The following is a 17792-nucleotide window of genomic DNA, read 5'->3' as shown; positions in this document are numbered from 1 at the left end:
CTCCGGAGTCTATGAGAGATTGAGTTTGGAATGAATATCCATTCTTCGAAAGTGTGCAGGGTAGGCTCATAGAGTCACCTCCCATTAATTTTGTCAAATCGAGGAATCTCATGTCCCGGATCGCGCTTAGGAGGGAACTTCTACCTAAGCGTGTTGATTTAAACGTTGGTCTTCGGCATTGCGAGCGGACTCGACAGCTTCCGCTTGCACTTCTGGGTTCAAACCCTCCTCGGCGTCATGGAAATCTTCGCGGGAATCTTCATCCTCTCCAGTTTCTTCGATTTCGGCCATAGCGCTAAAGTTGCCTGTACGTGGGGTCGAACCACGGTTAGCTCCCGGCGAGGGAGATGTAGTACTACGATTGAAGTTGTTTCCTGGAGACGGAGTAGTGTTTGGTCTAAAGGTTCCTGTGTAGCCGTTTGGAGTGCGAGGGGGATTTTGGGAACGAGACTGAGGAGATGGGGTAGAGTTGTCATGTATACGGAAAGTGCCCTTAGGTGCGCTTTGTGTAAAAGTACTATCAGTGACTTTCTTGTTTGGAGTTTCTTTAATCTGTCTGTGACGGTTACGTTCTCGAATAGTAACTTCGAGTTCGTCAATCTCCGTAAGCTTGCTAACAAGGTCTTTGACAGTGGTACAATCTTTGATATGGAGGCCGATAGCTCGTCGGAGGAAATCGGATATTTTTCTTTCCAAATCGCGAAAGAGAGTCTTGTCATCGGTGATTTCCGCTTGTGTAGCAAGCAGTCGGAACTTTCGATACCATAATACAAAGTTACCTTTTTGGGCATTATTAGGCATAACCCAGTGTTCATACTCAGTTCGTGCATGATCGACTTCGGCAGGATTCTTATAAATTGCTGCGAGCTCATCGACCAATTGCAGTCCCGTCAAGAGGGGGACTTGGGTGTACAAAGAGTACAGATGTTGTTGAGCTTCTCCTTCCGTCTGATCTGCTACGTAAGATCGGCGTTGCGATTCCGAGACGAACGATGTCGCATATAGCTCTAATCGTTCTGTAACCAATAGCTGCCATAGACCTGCTTTTGGTTCCACACCATCTTTAAGTTTTGACGAGAGATTGGTGGGTTTCGGAATGTATGGTTTTTCTGTAAGGACAGTATCAGAACGAAAGTGGGGTGTTTGGTGGGGTAGCGAGTCGCGATTGGGTGCGACTGCCGGCGAGTGGGTACTCTTTTCTGAATGAGAGCGAGATCGTCCCGAGGTGCGTCCTCGAGAACGATTTTTCTTCTTTCCAGGCGTAGGAGCATCCTGCTCGACAGATCTCACAGGAACGTCAGGAGTCCGGACTCCGCTCTTCTTGAGAGAAGATGCGTGAGGTTGCTGAGAGATGGTATGAGACGGACTGGCGGTACTTTGAACATCATTAACTTGTGCTTGTAATCTAGCGACTTGCTCCCGTAAGAACTCGAGTGCCTGCGCTTGATCTGCGATCAATTGCATTTGGGCATCGATTTGAGCAGTGTCGTCTCGAGGTTGATGAACAGTTCCCCTTTCCTTGTCCTTTCCCTTCCTACCAAGGTTAACACCAGATCCAAAGACGACGTCGTTATCGCTTGCATAAGTCTGCTCTCGATCGGATTGAGCAGATGGGCCGACTGGGGACCGTTGTACGCCAGACGTTGATGCGAATGGATTGACACCGGGATCGGTAGGTGTAGACATAGTAGTGGTACTTGTAACTCGTGTATTCGTTGGTGAATTATCTTCGTCGAGGATTAGTCGGAATAGATCTTCTTCCTATAAGTGATATCGAATTCGTACGATTCACCCAAGAAGGTGTTAAGTTATAAGGTATTATTTGATCGGCCACCAGATGGCCGTACGGTCGTATAGTGAGTTGTAGATAATGTGACACTTTGCCTTAGAAGAACTGCGAGAGCAGGGTACAATTTATCCTTAGAATCTACAACTACAGAATCGAGAGCAAAGCGCTCATAGAGCGCTCCTATATACTAGCTATGTACACGTGATCGTGCACGTGCGCGTACGCGCACGTGAGCGATCGCATTGCGATTGAGTGCGATCCGTGACAATCTACAAATTAAGCAAAAAGAAATTGATATTTTTAGAAAAATTAAAAGAGGATATATTATATATATTAAGTAACTAATAGATTAAATAGTTTTAATACAATACATCTTTTATATTAAGATTTTTTTGTTTTCATATCTTCTTTCTATCTTTCATATAATTTGTAGAAGATCCTGCTACCCAACGACCATTGACATATGTTCTTGGCTGCTATAACACACTACAGAACCACCTATCATAGCCAGCGTTCTCGAGCCCAAACGTTGTCTCCGTCGATGCCGTATCTAGAATCTTTTTGTCAGAGTAGATAATGACAATAAATCAACTAGAGGTTATATAGTGCAAAGACTTTTCATTAATTCCTTCAAACTATGAAAATTCTACAACTTATAATTGTATGCAGGCTAATGTCGGCTTGAAATAAGTCTACAGGATCTAATCACATATCTCCAATAGTTCTTATGGACTTGACCGTGACACTTTTACTGTTCTTGCTAGCTGTCTACTCATCACCTCCAGCCTGTCCAGAACTCCCCCTTTCCACCCCCAAAGCAGTATTGCGGGCAGGGCTGAACTCATTATTCGGGATTCGAAGGCGTGTCGTGTCAGGTTGAAAGAGGCCTGAGATCAGAGCAAGAAGCTGCCTCTTCTAGAAATTTTCTATTCTTTGCCAGGGCTAGCAAGAGATATGTCGTGAGGCGCCGATGGCCTAGAGAGATGAGTTGCCTTACTTTGAACACGGGGAGACGGAGAATAGCACTAAGAAGATGGGGGTTACATCAAGCTTAGGAGGAGTATTATCCCACTGAGACTTATAAGCAGGAAGAATAAATTTGATCGTATTTCTATAGTACTAAAGCAAAACCTCTCACGTTATATATCAAGCGAAGTCAACCCACAATACATCTAATCCCACTATTCCCTGACTATTTGCCCCCTTATCTACTCTAAAGTCGGGTTTTCGAACTTGGTAGACGCTCGATCATAGAGCTTACACTTCGTCATCCTTCAAGTCTAAGATTAGAGAAAACCCAGGGATATGCGTAATTACATGGCCTTTAATCTTATCTCCCGCCAACTTAATAACTAGCGACGGAGTCGCCCCACACCCCTAACGAATAATTAGTATGACCCGACATATATCATGCAGCTGACAGGGTTAAACCACTTACCCAAAATACTGGGACTTCCCCTTCCTCCCGTCGCACTTCGACAACATCTCCAAAATCCGGCTTTCCTAGGTCCTTAATGCCAAGTCGTTCCAGTGCGTCCCAGCCCCAGTCCACTGGTTCCCCATGCGTTCGACTAAAGCGGCCCGTGATAGCACGTACTCGTGGTATGTCTGATTCCTTGTACGGGCGCATGCTCACTACCATTGTCCCTTCAGTAAAGATACCAGCAGGGTGCAGTTTGTAAGTAGTTGTGTACCTAGATCAAGGATTAGCTTTTTGAAAGCAACTTAAGGATAGAAATCCTTGAGACAAAACTCAAGAAAATTAGAAATAGTTGTAGTGGAAAGACAAACATAGTAACATTACAACCAGCTTCAATGTGCCTAGGCGGAAGCCCCGCGGCGACAAGTGCAGAATCAAAACTGAAGCTACAACCCATGATGAACGCCGTGTGAGACTCGGTCCAGTAATCCTTCACGTTGTTTGGGGTGTCAATGAGAGACCCACAGGAGTATACGTTGTATCTTGGGAGATCAGTGCGGAGATCCAATAAGGGCAATGTAGAATCGCCAGCCCCAGATTCAGCACCCGCACTAATTAACTTAGGGTCTGAAAGTGTGTGCGGGTCACCGGTGGTGCGCGAGGTCGCGAGCAAAGAGAAAGGAACTGGGTTGCGCTCGCACAGCGAGACGAAGTCGGCGGCATACTCGGAAGGGAGGACCATAAGGTTACCTAGTCATGTTAACGCCATTCTAGAAAATTGAGTAAGAAAAAAAGGACTTTCGGGGCATACTTTGAACGTAGCCTGGTGCTAGACCAACAGTATTTTCAGTATGCATTTCTGAGCGACATTGCAACCGAACGGCTGCGGCTGATGACTGTGCAGCCATTCTGTCGAGATGAAGGATTTAGAGATGTGATAACTCGGAGGAGCAATTTCAAAATAAGGCTGATGTGCTTGGGTTTTTATACAAAAACAGTTTATGCGGTTGGAACGGGTTCCAGCCCATCCAGGGTAGAGAAAAGCGCCACCAGGGTAGAGAGTTGCGCCATGCTCCTAGCGTCCTTTTCCTCTACACTGGTTAGTCGTTGGTACGATTCCAAATGTAGTATAGACACATATGCGTAGCGTGTTCTGAGCGTGTTGCTCACTTAACGAGAACCATTATAAAGCTAGTTAATATTAGGAAGGTAATAAACCTTGGCATGACTTGAGCTAAGACTAGTCCATTTTTAGAAGGCAGAAGACACTCAGCATATGCCGCGTGCCCTCTGTTGTGATCCTTTCCTTTTTCTTTAACAACTACAAGTGTTATATGCTCAATATCACTCTAACACACGTGTGGCATCTTTAATACTCTGAAGAACCTATTCTGAGCATATGCATAGCATGAACATAAACGCTTCTACTAACGCCGCTGTCACAGGCAGCATTAATCCCTCTAGCTAGCACCATAGTGAGCATATATAGAGTATACACCTTGTATAGACTTACACTAAGTCCATTTATTCACCGCTAAACAAAGTCGCTTGTATTACTAGCTATTATAAAGATTAGTTTAATTAGTTTATATATACTACTAAAAGTATGTTTAGAATTCCTCCGTAAATGCCGAACTTGATGAAGACTTTTGGCGAATTCTCTGAAGGGATACATGTCTCAAACTTATTATCAAACTTAATTTGAACCCTTAAAAACAAAGTATAAATTAATATCTCATATACCTTTGTAAATGCCGAACTTAGTCAAGACTTTTTAGCGAATTCTCTGAAGGTATACGTGTCTCGAACCTGTTGTCAAACTTAATTTGAACTCTTAAAAACAAAGTATAAACTAGTATCTTATATACCTCCGTAAATGCCGAACTGATTCAAGACTTTTAGCGAATTCTTTGAAGGGATACGTGTCTCGGACTGTTATTAAACTTAATTTGAACCCTTAAAAACAAAGTATAAACCGACATCTTATACACCCCCGCAAATGCCGAATTTTAGCCTAAAGCAGAAAAAGAAGCCTTCCAGTAGCCCGCGGAAGTATGAGTCACATTATGTACGATTCGTTTTATAATACGTTTGACTAAAGCGATTTTATATTCGCAAAGCTGTTTTAAACGTATGAAATTCTTAATTTACTATCGAGAGAGTTTTGATTTTGTACAACTGTTTTGCAAAGGACTCTATAATACTATAGAAAGTTGATACGAAATCTACAACTTTTTAAAAGTAGGTTTGGTTTTATAGAATTGTTTTTTGGCCTTCAAAGTTATCGTCCGACATAAAGTTAAATGTATCTTTGCGTTAGACCTCGCTTTGCCCTAGAAGCTAGGTTTTTTCAATGGTTTATACGATAGTGTTAGATTTAAGATCTCTGGGTTTCGTCACTTTATACAACTGGCACTTGATTTTCTTCGTTTTATGTTTGTAAAGTTTGTTTTGTACTTGCACTTTCACAAAATGATTTCACGAAGCCAAAACCATATTCCAAAATTTCGGCGACCTGACGGGCCCTAAACGTACAAAGGTGTAATTCGTATATGATCCGCACAAGACGCAGGGTAGGGAACATAAGCTCAAAGTACCTCAAATCTTGATCATTGAGCTCCTGCAACCTAACAAGTCATCTCGCCAACACAAGAAGTGGATACTAATCTTCGTGTGAGCTATAGATTATCACCTTCTCTCTCATACCCTTTTCGCAGCAACTGAACCAAGCATCACCATGCTTCCAAGCAACATTGAACATCCCCCAAAAATCTGTGCGTAGAGAAAACTGCCATTGTTTGCCGAAATCAAGGCACCGGCAATAGGGGGGCCCGTCAAACATGCAATACTGATAACTGCAAACACCATCCCAAGTCGTGTACCCATCATCTCCAATTTTGTTGTGAAAGTGCTAGAAGCAGCCGGAAAGAGGGCCTGTACAGCATTTGCAAAAAGGCCGTAAAATACAACCCACGCAATGAGGCCGGGAAAACCGTGAATAGCAATCCAACAGAAGATAAGTGAGCCAGAGACGAAAGTGGTGATAGCCAAGCAATATACTGACCCAAACCATCGATCCGCGACCAAGCCGGGAATGATACGGCCAAAGATACCTACTCCATTTATGACAAGAAGAAGAGTCGTAGATTGCCGAGTAGATACAAGTAAGATATCCCGACTGAAAATGCTGATCTGAGTAGAATATGAGCTTGTTAAAACTATCAGAGCAAAGTTTACTTACATAGTAGTATGCAAAATACACACCCCAAAGACTAAGAAAGAGACCAATGGAGTACAGAGTATACGGAAGTTCTCTGAACGCGCTCAAGTCTATCCAAGGTCCAGAAGCCCTTGGAGCGATTCTCGTTTTTGTCAACAGAATAACGAAGCAATTGTTTGCCAACATGACAAATCCCATGATCCGTACTGTCCATGGAAATCCTATGGGTTCTAAGCAAGAATAAGCTATGGCGGGGAAAACAAGCCCTCCAGTGGCACTTCCACATGCCGCAAGGCCAATGGCAATTGACCTGCGCTTAGAAAAATAGGTAGATATGAGCGAGATCATTGGACAGAACAAAAGTCCATGTCCAACTCCTGTGCATATACCCTGCGCAAGTAGAATTTGCCAGTATTGAGTCGCGAATGAGGTTGCAAAGGTACCAATCACTTGTAGGCCACATCCAATGAAGAGTAAGATCTTGAAGTAACCCCCATCTAGCGCTCGGCCAGAAAAAGTGCCAATAAAGAGTAGCAGACACAGTTGTAAGGACCCTATCCAAGAAATATCTGATACGGATCGATTGAGAGTAAGGACGTAGTATTGTTGGAATAGTCCAAAGCTATAAGACTCGTTAGTTATACTCAGATGGGACTTGCAGGCTGATGCCAAACAGGTGAATATCAATTGCCAAATACGCAAGCCATCCAAAAACAAGAAAGGGTTTGGAGTGCAGAGTGCCTAACAGTATAACTTACGAGGATATATAACCCATAGAGTTGAATATCACCAAATGTCCCATAGCTACCTGAGTCCAAGCCAAACATCCACCTTCGGGAGGAGGCTCAACTACTCCTTCTGCTGCAGTTTGTTCGGTTACAGGCATCACTGGAGGACTTGCCGTGACTTTTTGCTGGTTGACGTTGTTCATTTTTTTCGTTGATAGTCATGAGCCTCCTTGTACCAAAGTAACCAAGTAAAGAATCAAGTATATTTTCGATGAGAACACAATAGAATAGCTTGAAAATTCTAAAGCGTAGAATAATGAACGTATATCCGCTCTTTGCTTCAAATACAATAGAGTTTATAGCAGCCGGCATATGTGAACGAACAAGGGGTATAGAACTCGGCGCAGGCCGCAGTTATAGCGGGCGACATGAAGTTTAAACACCCTCCCCCTTCCCATGGCTTATTCGATCTCAGGGGGAGGGCGTTTAAACCTTTTGCACCCTGCTGGATATCGGAGTGATTCGGATAAACAAGGATATAATTAGGTTAAAGTTTTGAGGGATAAACTTTCCTGACTTCCGGACTTGCCGCTGTCTCTATACAGAAGATCGGGCGCGCGAAGCGTGCCTTACCAGTACATGCCATTCAGTCGCGAACCCACACTTGATTTTACTAAGCACGTTTTTTTTCTATACATACCACTTGAAATCCCCATATTCTAAGAATGAATCTTGACATCTACAGAATCAAATCAGTTCTAACTTTCTTACAAAACACCTCTACTCCTCCAACATTACATACAACTTTGTTTTATTCAAAATGGCTGTCATTTCCTCCAGGACTTACGGAGTCAAGCTCGTCGACATCACCAACGACAAAAAGTCACTCAACGATGAGAACGTCGCAAAATTCGAGATTCTCATCAAGAGTGGCGACGACGCACCTTTGAGCAGTACTTCTACAACCAAGCCTGTCTCCAAATCAAAATCTCCAGAAGTGCTTCCTGTAGCTCCTGCTCCTGCTCCTGCTCCTGTCCATACACCGGATCTTTCAACATCAACCGAAACTTTGCCAAGAAAGATTCTGCGCATCATCCAGAGCTACGGACAGAACGAGCCCGATCCCACAGGTAGTCCGTGGCTCGGAATGGTCAAGTTTGACCCGATTGTACAGAAGCACGTCGCGGATTGTGAACCAATTAAAATGGTACTCCCTGCTTTCCCATGGAAGAGCGTGAACAAAGTCGACAAGGTCCTCGGCAGGTTGCCAGACTTTGGGGAGGAACTCGCCTTAGCCCGACTCAACCAACTATGCAATGATATTGGTGAGATCTACGAGTATGGCGCTGAGGTAACTATTACCTCAGATGGGCTTGTGTATAGTGGTAAGTTCAGAATGTCTTTCAATCTGCTTATGAAATAACTGAAAAATTCCGCAGATCTTGTAGGAATTGAAGACGAAGAGGTCTTCGAGTATGGAGCTGCTCTTCGAGAAATGGCCGTGCAAAAGCGGTTCACGAATATTAAATTCACCCGCATAATGGATCTCCTTGGACTGAACGACAAAGCTACGGTCTCGAAAAGCGAGTATCTTAGCTTGACAGCTGAATGCCGAAAGCAGCTCATGGAGCGATACTTGCCAGCAGGATTTGATGCCCGGGAGGAGTTGCTTCAAAATCAGGATGCCAATACGACATATTGCGGCTATATAATTTTCTTGACGAAGGATTTACAGTATTTAGAATCCCCAATTGATTTGCATAGCATCGGAATTGCCGCTAACTGATTCGTAGACAAAACCCAAAGCTCTGGGCTGATAATACTAGCAACGAAGTGAAGAGGACTGTGAGCAACCAAGAGTACAGGCGCAGAGTGAAACGTGTAGCACTTGACATGATTACAAGAGGCAAGGTGAGTTTAATTTCAAGTAGACTCCTACTGTGAGTGAATCAGTGTTTCGAGGCTTACGCGCTGGAAACGATATAGGCATTCGCGGCAGTAATCGAGAGCCAGATGCCTGACTACGTCCGCCTTTCAATCCACCGCTCCACTGGGCGAACAAAGCTGTCTTTCCCACTCATCCCCAGGAAGACTCTTTCTCCAAGACTCCATGGCATACATGTGTTCTCGTAACGGCATCTGGACAGTTCCGCACTGAACATGCGATGGATCTTCGAGAGAAGCATGAACTTGTTCACAAAAATGGGCGCCCTTACTTCTTCCGAGAGAAGTCTGCCATGTGGGATTGGAAGGATACTACGTTTGAGTACTTCTATCCAAAGGGATTGATTATTCAGGCGGAGGGGTGTAGTGGTGATGCTCGTGTCTTATCTGCCATAGAGGAGAAGCACTTGGAGAGTTTGAGCAAAGTATTCTCTCCTGTCATTGTTAAGGGATTTGCATAGGCAAGAGAGTTCATGTTGTATTATAGTCTTTTGGTTGAGCAATTCCGCTTGATCACCAGTGCAAGATTTTGATGAGACCCAGAGGGGGTTGATGGTGGATGTTGTATAAGTCCGTGCACCCCCTTTTCGAACACCCGAAAACGGCCCGTGCTTACACCGCTCTTTCCACAACACCTTAAAAATTAAAATCTAAACCTAATTAAAATCCTTATATTTTTTAATTCTAAGTTCTATTGCTAAATATGTGTCGATATACATACAGAAGACGAATTGTAACCAGCAATTGAAGACGTTATAGATGACTTGTCTATGCGTGCAGCAGCCCGAAAATGGGGTCCTCTATATAGTACAATTAGAAGCAGGATGTCTAGAACAGAGTCCTATACCCAAGGTGCCCAGGGTCAGCAGAGGCTATCTAAAGTTTGGGAGAACCATATAACTGACTAGATTTTAACCTAGGAGTCCCTAGGACACCTGTTAACACACGCTTGTCACGAACACGTGAATAGCATGGGACATTAGGCTCAGACAGCTGTTATTGGTTGACAGGAGAACCCAGGTTATTGGTCACGGAGGTTCTATATAAGACTGGATAATTCCCTCAGATAAGAGCTTCGTGCTCAACTTGCTTTAGTTATTCAATACAAGCTTTGTTTACCTAAGACAAGTAACGAGTTCACCTCCGAGTGAACAATACCCCGACTGCCACACTTCTGTTACAATACCAACCAACTAGTACCCTGTCGGCTAGCAGTGCGTTTGCTAGCATAGAGTATTCACTACACTTTCACGGTTTAATACGAGCACTCTCGTTGTGCTGCACTCGCGTTCCCCGCATTGATATGATTGCGGGCTGAGTCCTGCTTGGGAATTTGCCGAAGATCCAGCTCCAGGACTTGTCCTCCTTGTATGCCAGCAAACGCTGCTCGCTAGTGACAAACGATGACGTCAAGGTGATTCGAAGAAGCACAGTGTCAGACGATTGGGGCGTCGCGAAGACAAACAAGGAGGAAGAAGATTGGACAAAGTGCGACCATGTAGGCAAAGAATCGCTAGAGAAAGGCCTTTTATCTTGTTTATTGAAAGGGTTGGGAAATTGCTACATGATACAATGATACAGTTGAAACTATCAAACAAACACGCAATTGTTGAGATCATCAGCCAAGAGCTCGTTCCTGACGAACATGCCTTTGCAGGTTGCAACATCTACTTCCTCATTACCGTACACACATCTGCTTTCGAGTGCGTCTGCGCCTCATGTTCTGCTCGAGGACTTGACCAGTCCAGGGGGGTGCCGGCAGATCTGCGTCGTCGCTTGCAGCAATGCTACTTCTTAAGCTTCGTGGAATAGCGCACTTGGATCGTCCTCTTGCTCCAGTAGGGGAGGGCGGCGTAGATGTCTCCCCACGAATAGCCCTCTTTGTTCATCTTGAGCACCGTCGCATCCTCGTCTAGTGTTCACGGAAGCGCTTTGTCTGATGCTGCAACGGAGTTTGACAGATCTCGGAATAGGTAGCGACATCGAGAGAGATCGAGGATCTGGCCTGCGCTTCGCTAAACAAAGTCCTCAATAGTCCGGAATAGAGTTGCAGCCTCTGCGGACATCTCTTTATTAGAACGCATGCCCAACGCTTCGGAAAGGACGGGGAGGTGGAGTTGCTCCAGAATGTGTAGCAACTGGAAATCTAGATCGTACATTGTCTCATTCCCAATCCTAATGCGTTTTAGGAAACCCTGGAATGGCCATTCTTGATACTCCGCAACTGGTGCCGATTTTACCGTAGCCGAGGGACTTCGAGAGGCTCGTGCAGAATGGTGGTGGTGCTGACCATCATCTGCGAGAGTTGGCGGGTGCCCGTGATCGGCCTGGGACTGCGCATCGCCTATCTCAGGTTGGTGCTTGTGCTTTTTGTGTATTGGGCCGTTGGATGAAGACAATCGTTTTCGCTTAGCAAGACGTGGTTCCTCATCATCCTTATCCGATGTGATATTGTTAAGCTCGTCGCTGCTATGACTGCCGCATACCGCCTCGTCATGACTTGTCGCTGGTGATAGATCGCGGTTAGTGAGTAGCTGCTGTAACCTTTGCACTGGGGCCATGGAGTCTGCCTCCCAATCCAGCAAATCTTCGTCCGCCTGCGGGAGCTCGATTGCTTCCGTACCCAGGATGACACTGTTTTCGCAGGAAGATCTGCACTTCCTTACAGAGGCGCCCTGGAGGTTTACAGGGTGTTCACTCTTGAAGGATGCATCATTATCTTCATCCTCATCCTGTTGTTGTTGTTGCTGCTGCTCCCTCTCATCAACAGGATCGGCATTGCGTGCAAGGCCAACCAACCCGCGCTCGTCTGCTACGCCTCGACCGGTATGAAAAAGACCCTCATGACTAAGCTGGTTCTCTGATAGCGCTGTTGTGGCCTCGGATCTGGCGCGGCGCGGATCGAGGTCCACAGCACCGATGCTGTTGTGCAATGGCTCGCTCGAGAGGCGCGAAGCGGAGGCATATGTGGAATTTGATATTGAAGCTCCTTGTTGGATAAGCCGAAAGCATGGAGCCGTCTTGAGAAAGTTGTTAATATCATACTATTCATTAAGACTTATGAAATCGAGATTGATAAACCAATAGTATTCTTTAGATTATTTAAAAGACTTATATCTATTACTAGATTCTCAATGCAATCATTATTATCAACTTCGATTTTAGAAATACTAAAGTTATTATTTTCTAATAAAACTAGTTGTCTATTTCTACAACAAAGTATAGTGAGTATGCTTACCTGAATTACCGCCTAAGTTATCGCCTAATGTTAACCCATTATCATTATAAGAACCGCCTCTCTCCTCCACAATTACATCCCCAACTCCAACGGCTGTATTATTCGAACGCTGCTCCTCCGCTGAAAGTCCTTTTTCTGTAGCGTGGTATATAACAGTTGTTCGGTGGAGGGAGGGTCGTAGTAGCCGTCGTTTTCGTTGTCGTGGCCGATCGTACTAGTCTCTACTCAGATGCCCACAGATTGGTTGTCATCAACCTAATGATCTCGATCTCAGAACGTACCTCGGATTACAAGCCTCTCAACTCCAATATCATTAGCCGTTACTGCTAGTTGCGGCGAGTTGAGTGTTGCATTGCTCAGCTTGCTACTCTGGAGCTTGTCAAAGATGCTCGATTGCTTCGGGGTAGGTTTGTGGTGGCGAGTTGTTGCGCTCTTGGAGCGCGGAGCAGTTGGCACATAAGTATAAGAGATGGGGACAAAAGTGGCCATTTCGAGCGTGTGGGAATGATCGGAAGTATTCAAGAAATTCTCTGCTTGCTGCTGGCTGTACAACGGGACTGGAAAATGATGGCAGAGGGGGGAATCAAAGGGCTTATGTAGGCTTCTCACGGCGCCCTCTGTAGCCCACCGTATACTCCTGGCGTGCCGTCCTCTCTTACGTTGTCACCGTCAAAAATGCCTTGGCGTCAATGCTGCCCCTCTCACGCATAGAGATCAACCGCAGCTGCCAGGCTCCGAGACCTTCGATCCTGCGCTGTCATGCCGGAAAATTCCCATTGCTATCCGTGGCGACCATCTCCACTTCGCTGTCCACCACGATCGGCCGATTTCAGTATCCTTTCTCGATCGTTGGCGAGGCGGCGAAGCGCTGAACAAGGAGGCAGTGACGATCGAAGGAAGGGAGGAGTCGTATGACCTCAGATACCGCGGTCTCCGCCTATCCCAAAGCTTGAGGCAGACTTGCACATTCCAAGGGATCCCAGTTTTCCAGCGCCTCAGCTGCCAAACGTGCTGCCACAATCCAATCGGCAGATTCTCAGCAGGTCCTTAGCTGGTCTAAGCAGTACTTCGAAAGGGGCTCGCATTATCCTGCCCTCACGAATTAGCACAGATCTGCGCAATCAAGACGAATACGAAACATGCTGCGGCAGAAGGAAAATTTACTAGGAAGCTCTCGACGCGCCATCCACCAGTGGCACCTAGGTACAGCTAGGCAGAAGCCAGACTACGTGGTCGTGAGGCATTCTGCGACTCGCTATTGTGCGGTCCAGAGGGCAGGCCAGATCGACGGCCTCTATCTCCGGAGCGCGCTGCAGTGAGAGGCGGTGATGGTGCGACGACGAGGCAGATTGCGAGACCGTCTGGACGCTGTCGAGCTCGTAACTCGGCCAATGCGAGGTGGAACTGAGAGGGGATCCGCATCACAGCTGCTCAGTACCATCGAAGCTGTAGAGGGCGATCGTGAAGTTTGGTTGAGGCTTCCCCGCACCTCGCTGGCGCGGTCTTCTCAGCTGCAGCGTGGCCGAGGGGAGCCTGCTAGGAAGAGGCAGGATCCTAGGCAGAAGAGCAGAATGCGCGTGAAGGTGGAGACTTTGGGGTTGTTGGAAGAGGAGATAGAAGGAAGGAGGATGAGCGAGCGAGGGGAGTCGCGAGATTCTTATACCTCGCGAAGCGGCGGCGGGCGCCAAACCCGGGGGGGGGCAACACCACAATGTATATTATAAATTATACTCTTTATATAGCCTTATAATATTAATAATAGTAGTTTATAATCACAAATATATAAATGATAGTAAAAAAAGGAGTAATAATAAGAACAACAAAAGGGGAACAGTTATACACTATGTTATTTTTTGATTTTTGATCATCTTTATTTCAAAATATTTTTGGGAATTTTCAGTTTTATAAATTAAAAGGATTTGAATGATTTTTTTGAAAAAAGAAAACCTTTCCTATACTCCTCTGAATCAGAGCTTTAATTTAATACAAAAATATTCAATTTAAAGAAGAATTTTTCTGGTAGGTGGTTGAGTGTCCTAGACTATACTTGAATCTGACCACTAAGTCCCCTATTCAAGTACTTTTTGCAAATGAATAGCCATTGTGTTGAGGATTAATTATGCTCTATACTTTCATTGACTGTTTGAATTATTTCCGTAATCATGAAAAAGAGTGGAGAGACAGCAATTTTAGAATAAAATCGATACGCCTCCATAATTCAGCCCAATCTTTGAATTCATCGGTGATGGATATCTTATCCTATAAATTATTTCTTTCCCAAAACGCCACATCAGTAAATACCAATCTTTATCTCACATGCGGTTCAATCCCATAATCCTCCAAATCCCCATTACTTCTCTCCCTCGTTAACGCTCTCCCAATTGCTGTAATTTCCACCCTATGTTCCACAAACCTCCCATCCAGCTTCAAATCAAAAGCATCATCATCATCCAATGACTCGATTCCATATCTGAACTTCTTCTTCTTCGACGATTTCTGTCCTATAGTTTCGAGATCACAGAGACGAGAGCCCGAGTTCTCCAGGGAATCGATTGTTGATTCGCCTATCCACCCCGGCGCAACGTGTTTGGCGAATTGCCGAATGATGGGGAAGGAGCCGCAGATGGTTACGAGGTTGGCTTCTACGATACTGTGGGTGGGTGGAAAGGATTAGTATACTCGGATACTTCAAGTTGGGTATGAGCAAATACGTGTAAGGGAGAGGTGATGGAGAGGAAAATGCTTACATCCATATGCAAGGAACCGAGACAGCCCATGTCTGATCCGGCGCCATGAGAAGAGGTAACATGATCTTTAAACGTATCATACTCGTTACACAAGTTCTATATCCTCGAAAATCAGCCCCCGCTCTCTTTCCTCGACACCAGATAAATTGCAACCAAGCAAAGAGGGATTTCCACTTACAGCGACCCAACCATGAAAATCACAATCAAGCCCACTTTCTGAATCCTCGGCATCTGCAAATCCACAATCATCGGAACGACCAAAACAAGGAGTGCAATATCCGTAGCGACGTTCAAAGCAGCTGTCGCGATATATATCGCGGTGCGATCAATACATGTCCCATCTACAATATCGTAATCCCAATTCATAGCCAATGGTTTGCAAAGGAATATCAGTGCAAAGATGAGAGCGAAACTATGGCCCACAACTACGAACATAAGAAAGTAAACTGCGTTTCGAAACCATTGAACTGGTGATAGACGGTTGTAGAAGAGCAGGAGCGAAAATTTGGATAATCCGAGACAGGCCACATAGATGACTGACGAGCTCATAATCAGCTAAATCGAAGAAAGACGTTAGATGGATAGACTTCGAAGACGCCCATGCGTAAGTGGTGGAAATCTCACTTTGCCGTATAAATGATATCTTTCGATTGGAATTTCCCATGCGTGTACTCCCATTGCTTTTTGAAGCCACATGACTGCACAAAATCAATCAGCTTTGTTTTTCACAGCAGAATCTTGGATTTCGCGTACAAACAAAAAGTGCCTGCACACTAACTCCCGCAAGCTATTTCCTCAATCAATAAGATGCAATGCCATCCACTCGAATCAAATCACTCACCCAAGCCAAAATCAAACAGACTGTATTCCGAATATAAGTTAGCAAATCTTCCAATATAGCAGTGAGATATAAACAACTTACCATCCTCAGCAGCAAAACTCCTCGAAACAACCGCTTTCGTGTAAATCCTCATACACAGAAACGAAAAGCTCAATATGGTTCCTACGCCAAAAACCCAATATCCAGTTATATCTTCATATCTTACCGGGTTATCAAAGTTCACGATATAACCCTCCGGTGCGGGTAAGGCTGCTATGGGTGAAGACATTGGAAATATGTTGAGAAATATTTCGGGGTTCAAGCAGGAACGTCAGTATATTAATCATGGAACATAATTTGTCATTCCATTTCATTTCGACGGGTATCCATTGTTATAGTTACAAAAGTAGATGATATATCTTTACGATTCGCAACAGGTTTCAACCCTAGATTGAAGAGATATAAAAGAGTCAAATTTTGTAAGATTAATTTTCTGTGAGAGGTGGTCTAGACCTAATAACGTGGCAAATTTTGTATTCACGATGTATTTCTCCAAAGATTTGTGAGGATAGGGGACACATGGTGGTCTTGACTTGTCTCTTGATATGGTATATGTTTGATTAAACTTGGACTAGAGTTACTAGATGAACCTTAATTGAAATGTCGCAGATCTACGATGAGATGACTTCTGTTCTACGATCTGCTAACAGTAACAAATTTCTTGTCGTTATCCTCATAGATTTAGACTTGAATTTATACGAGATGGAACGTAGATCTTTTGCTCGATTACTTCAGATTCATGATCACAATTCTTATTGTCGATTCCCAATGTGATCAATATTCCGCCCTTCTGGAATACTAAGGTTCAGCACAGACTAAAGAACCCTTAACAGGGTCAACTTTATATAATAGCGCATGTCACAATTAATCACCGACACTCTGCTCGCAACACCAAATAAAATGTGAGATCTGTCGATCGATGAGAAAAAGCTATAAAAGTAATAATAATAAAAGGCCTGTGATCATTGAGACGATACTATTGAGTCGATACCGGTACAGTTATTTCAACCAGATCGTAGGCTAATTATTAGCCTACGATTACACACTGGAAACAGTATTAACTGGAACGGTTCACCTACCAACTGCACGCCCTAGCCAGCTGAACAACTAAACTTATTTGAGTGATATTCTAGGGGGATTCCTTTTTCAGGGTATCAAAAGTTTAATCAACCCCAGTGAGACAATTCTAGCATTTTAAGGTCGGCGATTATTAATCGTTCCATTATCCAGAATGTTCAGTTGGCGGGTGAATCCTTTTAAGCTCTGTTACTGCTTAGCTCTTTTAAAACCCACGATAGCCGTAAAAGAAAGATCTAACATCGACTGTTTACTAAATTGCTATTCTTGATTGAAGAAAATGGTGGGTAGCCGAAGGATACACGATGAACTTTACCGTTCGCGGGGATAGAGTGTCACCATTTACCTCGAAGAGGTTTTGCTTCTGGATGATTGGGTTTGAAAACATTGCTACTACTGAGTATCTACCCGCCACATCCCAGCCCCATCTGCATGATGTCAGTAGTTACTAGTCACTTTCAGATATCATCAGGAATGGGCGTGTGTTAATTTGTCTTCTGTAGATCTTCACCGATCATTGTCTTCAACACCAAACTTCGTGAAAGTGCATAGATATTTTCTTCCTCGCCTTGATACCTAAGTGCCCTCAATCATCCTGACCACCCAATTCGTGGTTCAAAATGAGACACAAAAAAGCCATCGTTTAGTTTGTGGCGGTAGCTGGTGTAACTTCACATACTAATAGTACCGCCACAAACAGTACAACTTGATACTATTCATGAACCACTCTATTATCCATCCACACGGTA

The 17792-nt window shown here is 44.5% G+C and overlaps 4 protein-coding genes across 4 annotated transcripts; 1 reads left to right on the top strand and 3 right to left on the bottom strand.

The window, feature by feature from the left end:
• Positions 1-3046: 3046 nt before the first annotated feature.
• On the bottom strand, positions 3047-4124 carry Bfra_000335 (putative duf1445 domain-containing protein; the record flags this gene model as incomplete). The annotated part of the gene is made up of 4 exons (XM_037330780.1): positions 4021-4124; positions 3581-3959; positions 3228-3483; positions 3047-3166 (listed from the first exon to the last, which is right to left on the bottom strand). Exons 1-4 carry the CDS (start codon positions 4115-4117, stop codon positions 3047-3049), a joined length of 852 nt encoding a protein of 283 aa, XP_037197113.1. The 5' UTR covers positions 4118-4124.
• Positions 4125-5909: 1785 nt separating this feature from the next.
• On the bottom strand, positions 5910-7360 carry Bfra_000334 (putative mfs monocarboxylate transporter protein; the record flags this gene model as incomplete). Its single annotated transcript, XM_037330779.1, has 3 exons — positions 5910-6401; positions 6451-7051; positions 7188-7360. The coding sequence occupies 3 exons, from the start codon at positions 7358-7360 to the stop codon at positions 5910-5912; spliced, it is 1266 nt and encodes a 421-aa protein (XP_037197112.1).
• A 617-nt stretch (positions 7361-7977) lies between these two features.
• On the top strand, positions 7978-9562 carry Bfra_000333 (putative transferase family protein; the record flags this gene model as incomplete). The annotated part of the gene is made up of 4 exons (XM_037330778.1): positions 7978-8542; positions 8597-8891; positions 8951-9068; positions 9245-9562. The coding sequence occupies 4 exons, from the start codon at positions 7978-7980 to the stop codon at positions 9560-9562; spliced, it is 1296 nt and encodes a 431-aa protein (XP_037197111.1).
• Positions 9563-14646: 5084 nt separating this feature from the next.
• On the bottom strand, positions 14647-16195 carry Bfra_000332 (putative integral membrane protein; the record flags this gene model as incomplete). Its single annotated transcript, XM_037330777.1, has 7 exons — positions 14647-14989; positions 15087-15182; positions 15265-15641; positions 15711-15784; positions 15840-15873; positions 15928-15947; positions 16009-16195. 7 exons carry the CDS (start codon positions 16193-16195, stop codon positions 14647-14649), a joined length of 1131 nt encoding a protein of 376 aa, XP_037197110.1.
• Positions 16196-17792: the final 1597 nt, after the last annotated feature.

The sequence above is a fragment of the Botrytis fragariae genome (genome assembly GCF_013461495.1).
Source record: "Botrytis fragariae strain BVB16 chromosome Unknown tig00000001, whole genome shotgun sequence".
Taxonomy (NCBI): domain Eukaryota; kingdom Fungi; phylum Ascomycota; class Leotiomycetes; order Helotiales; family Sclerotiniaceae; genus Botrytis; species Botrytis fragariae.
The sequence above is the reverse complement of the archived record's forward strand: the minus strand, read 5'-3'. Positions and strand labels throughout refer to the sequence as shown.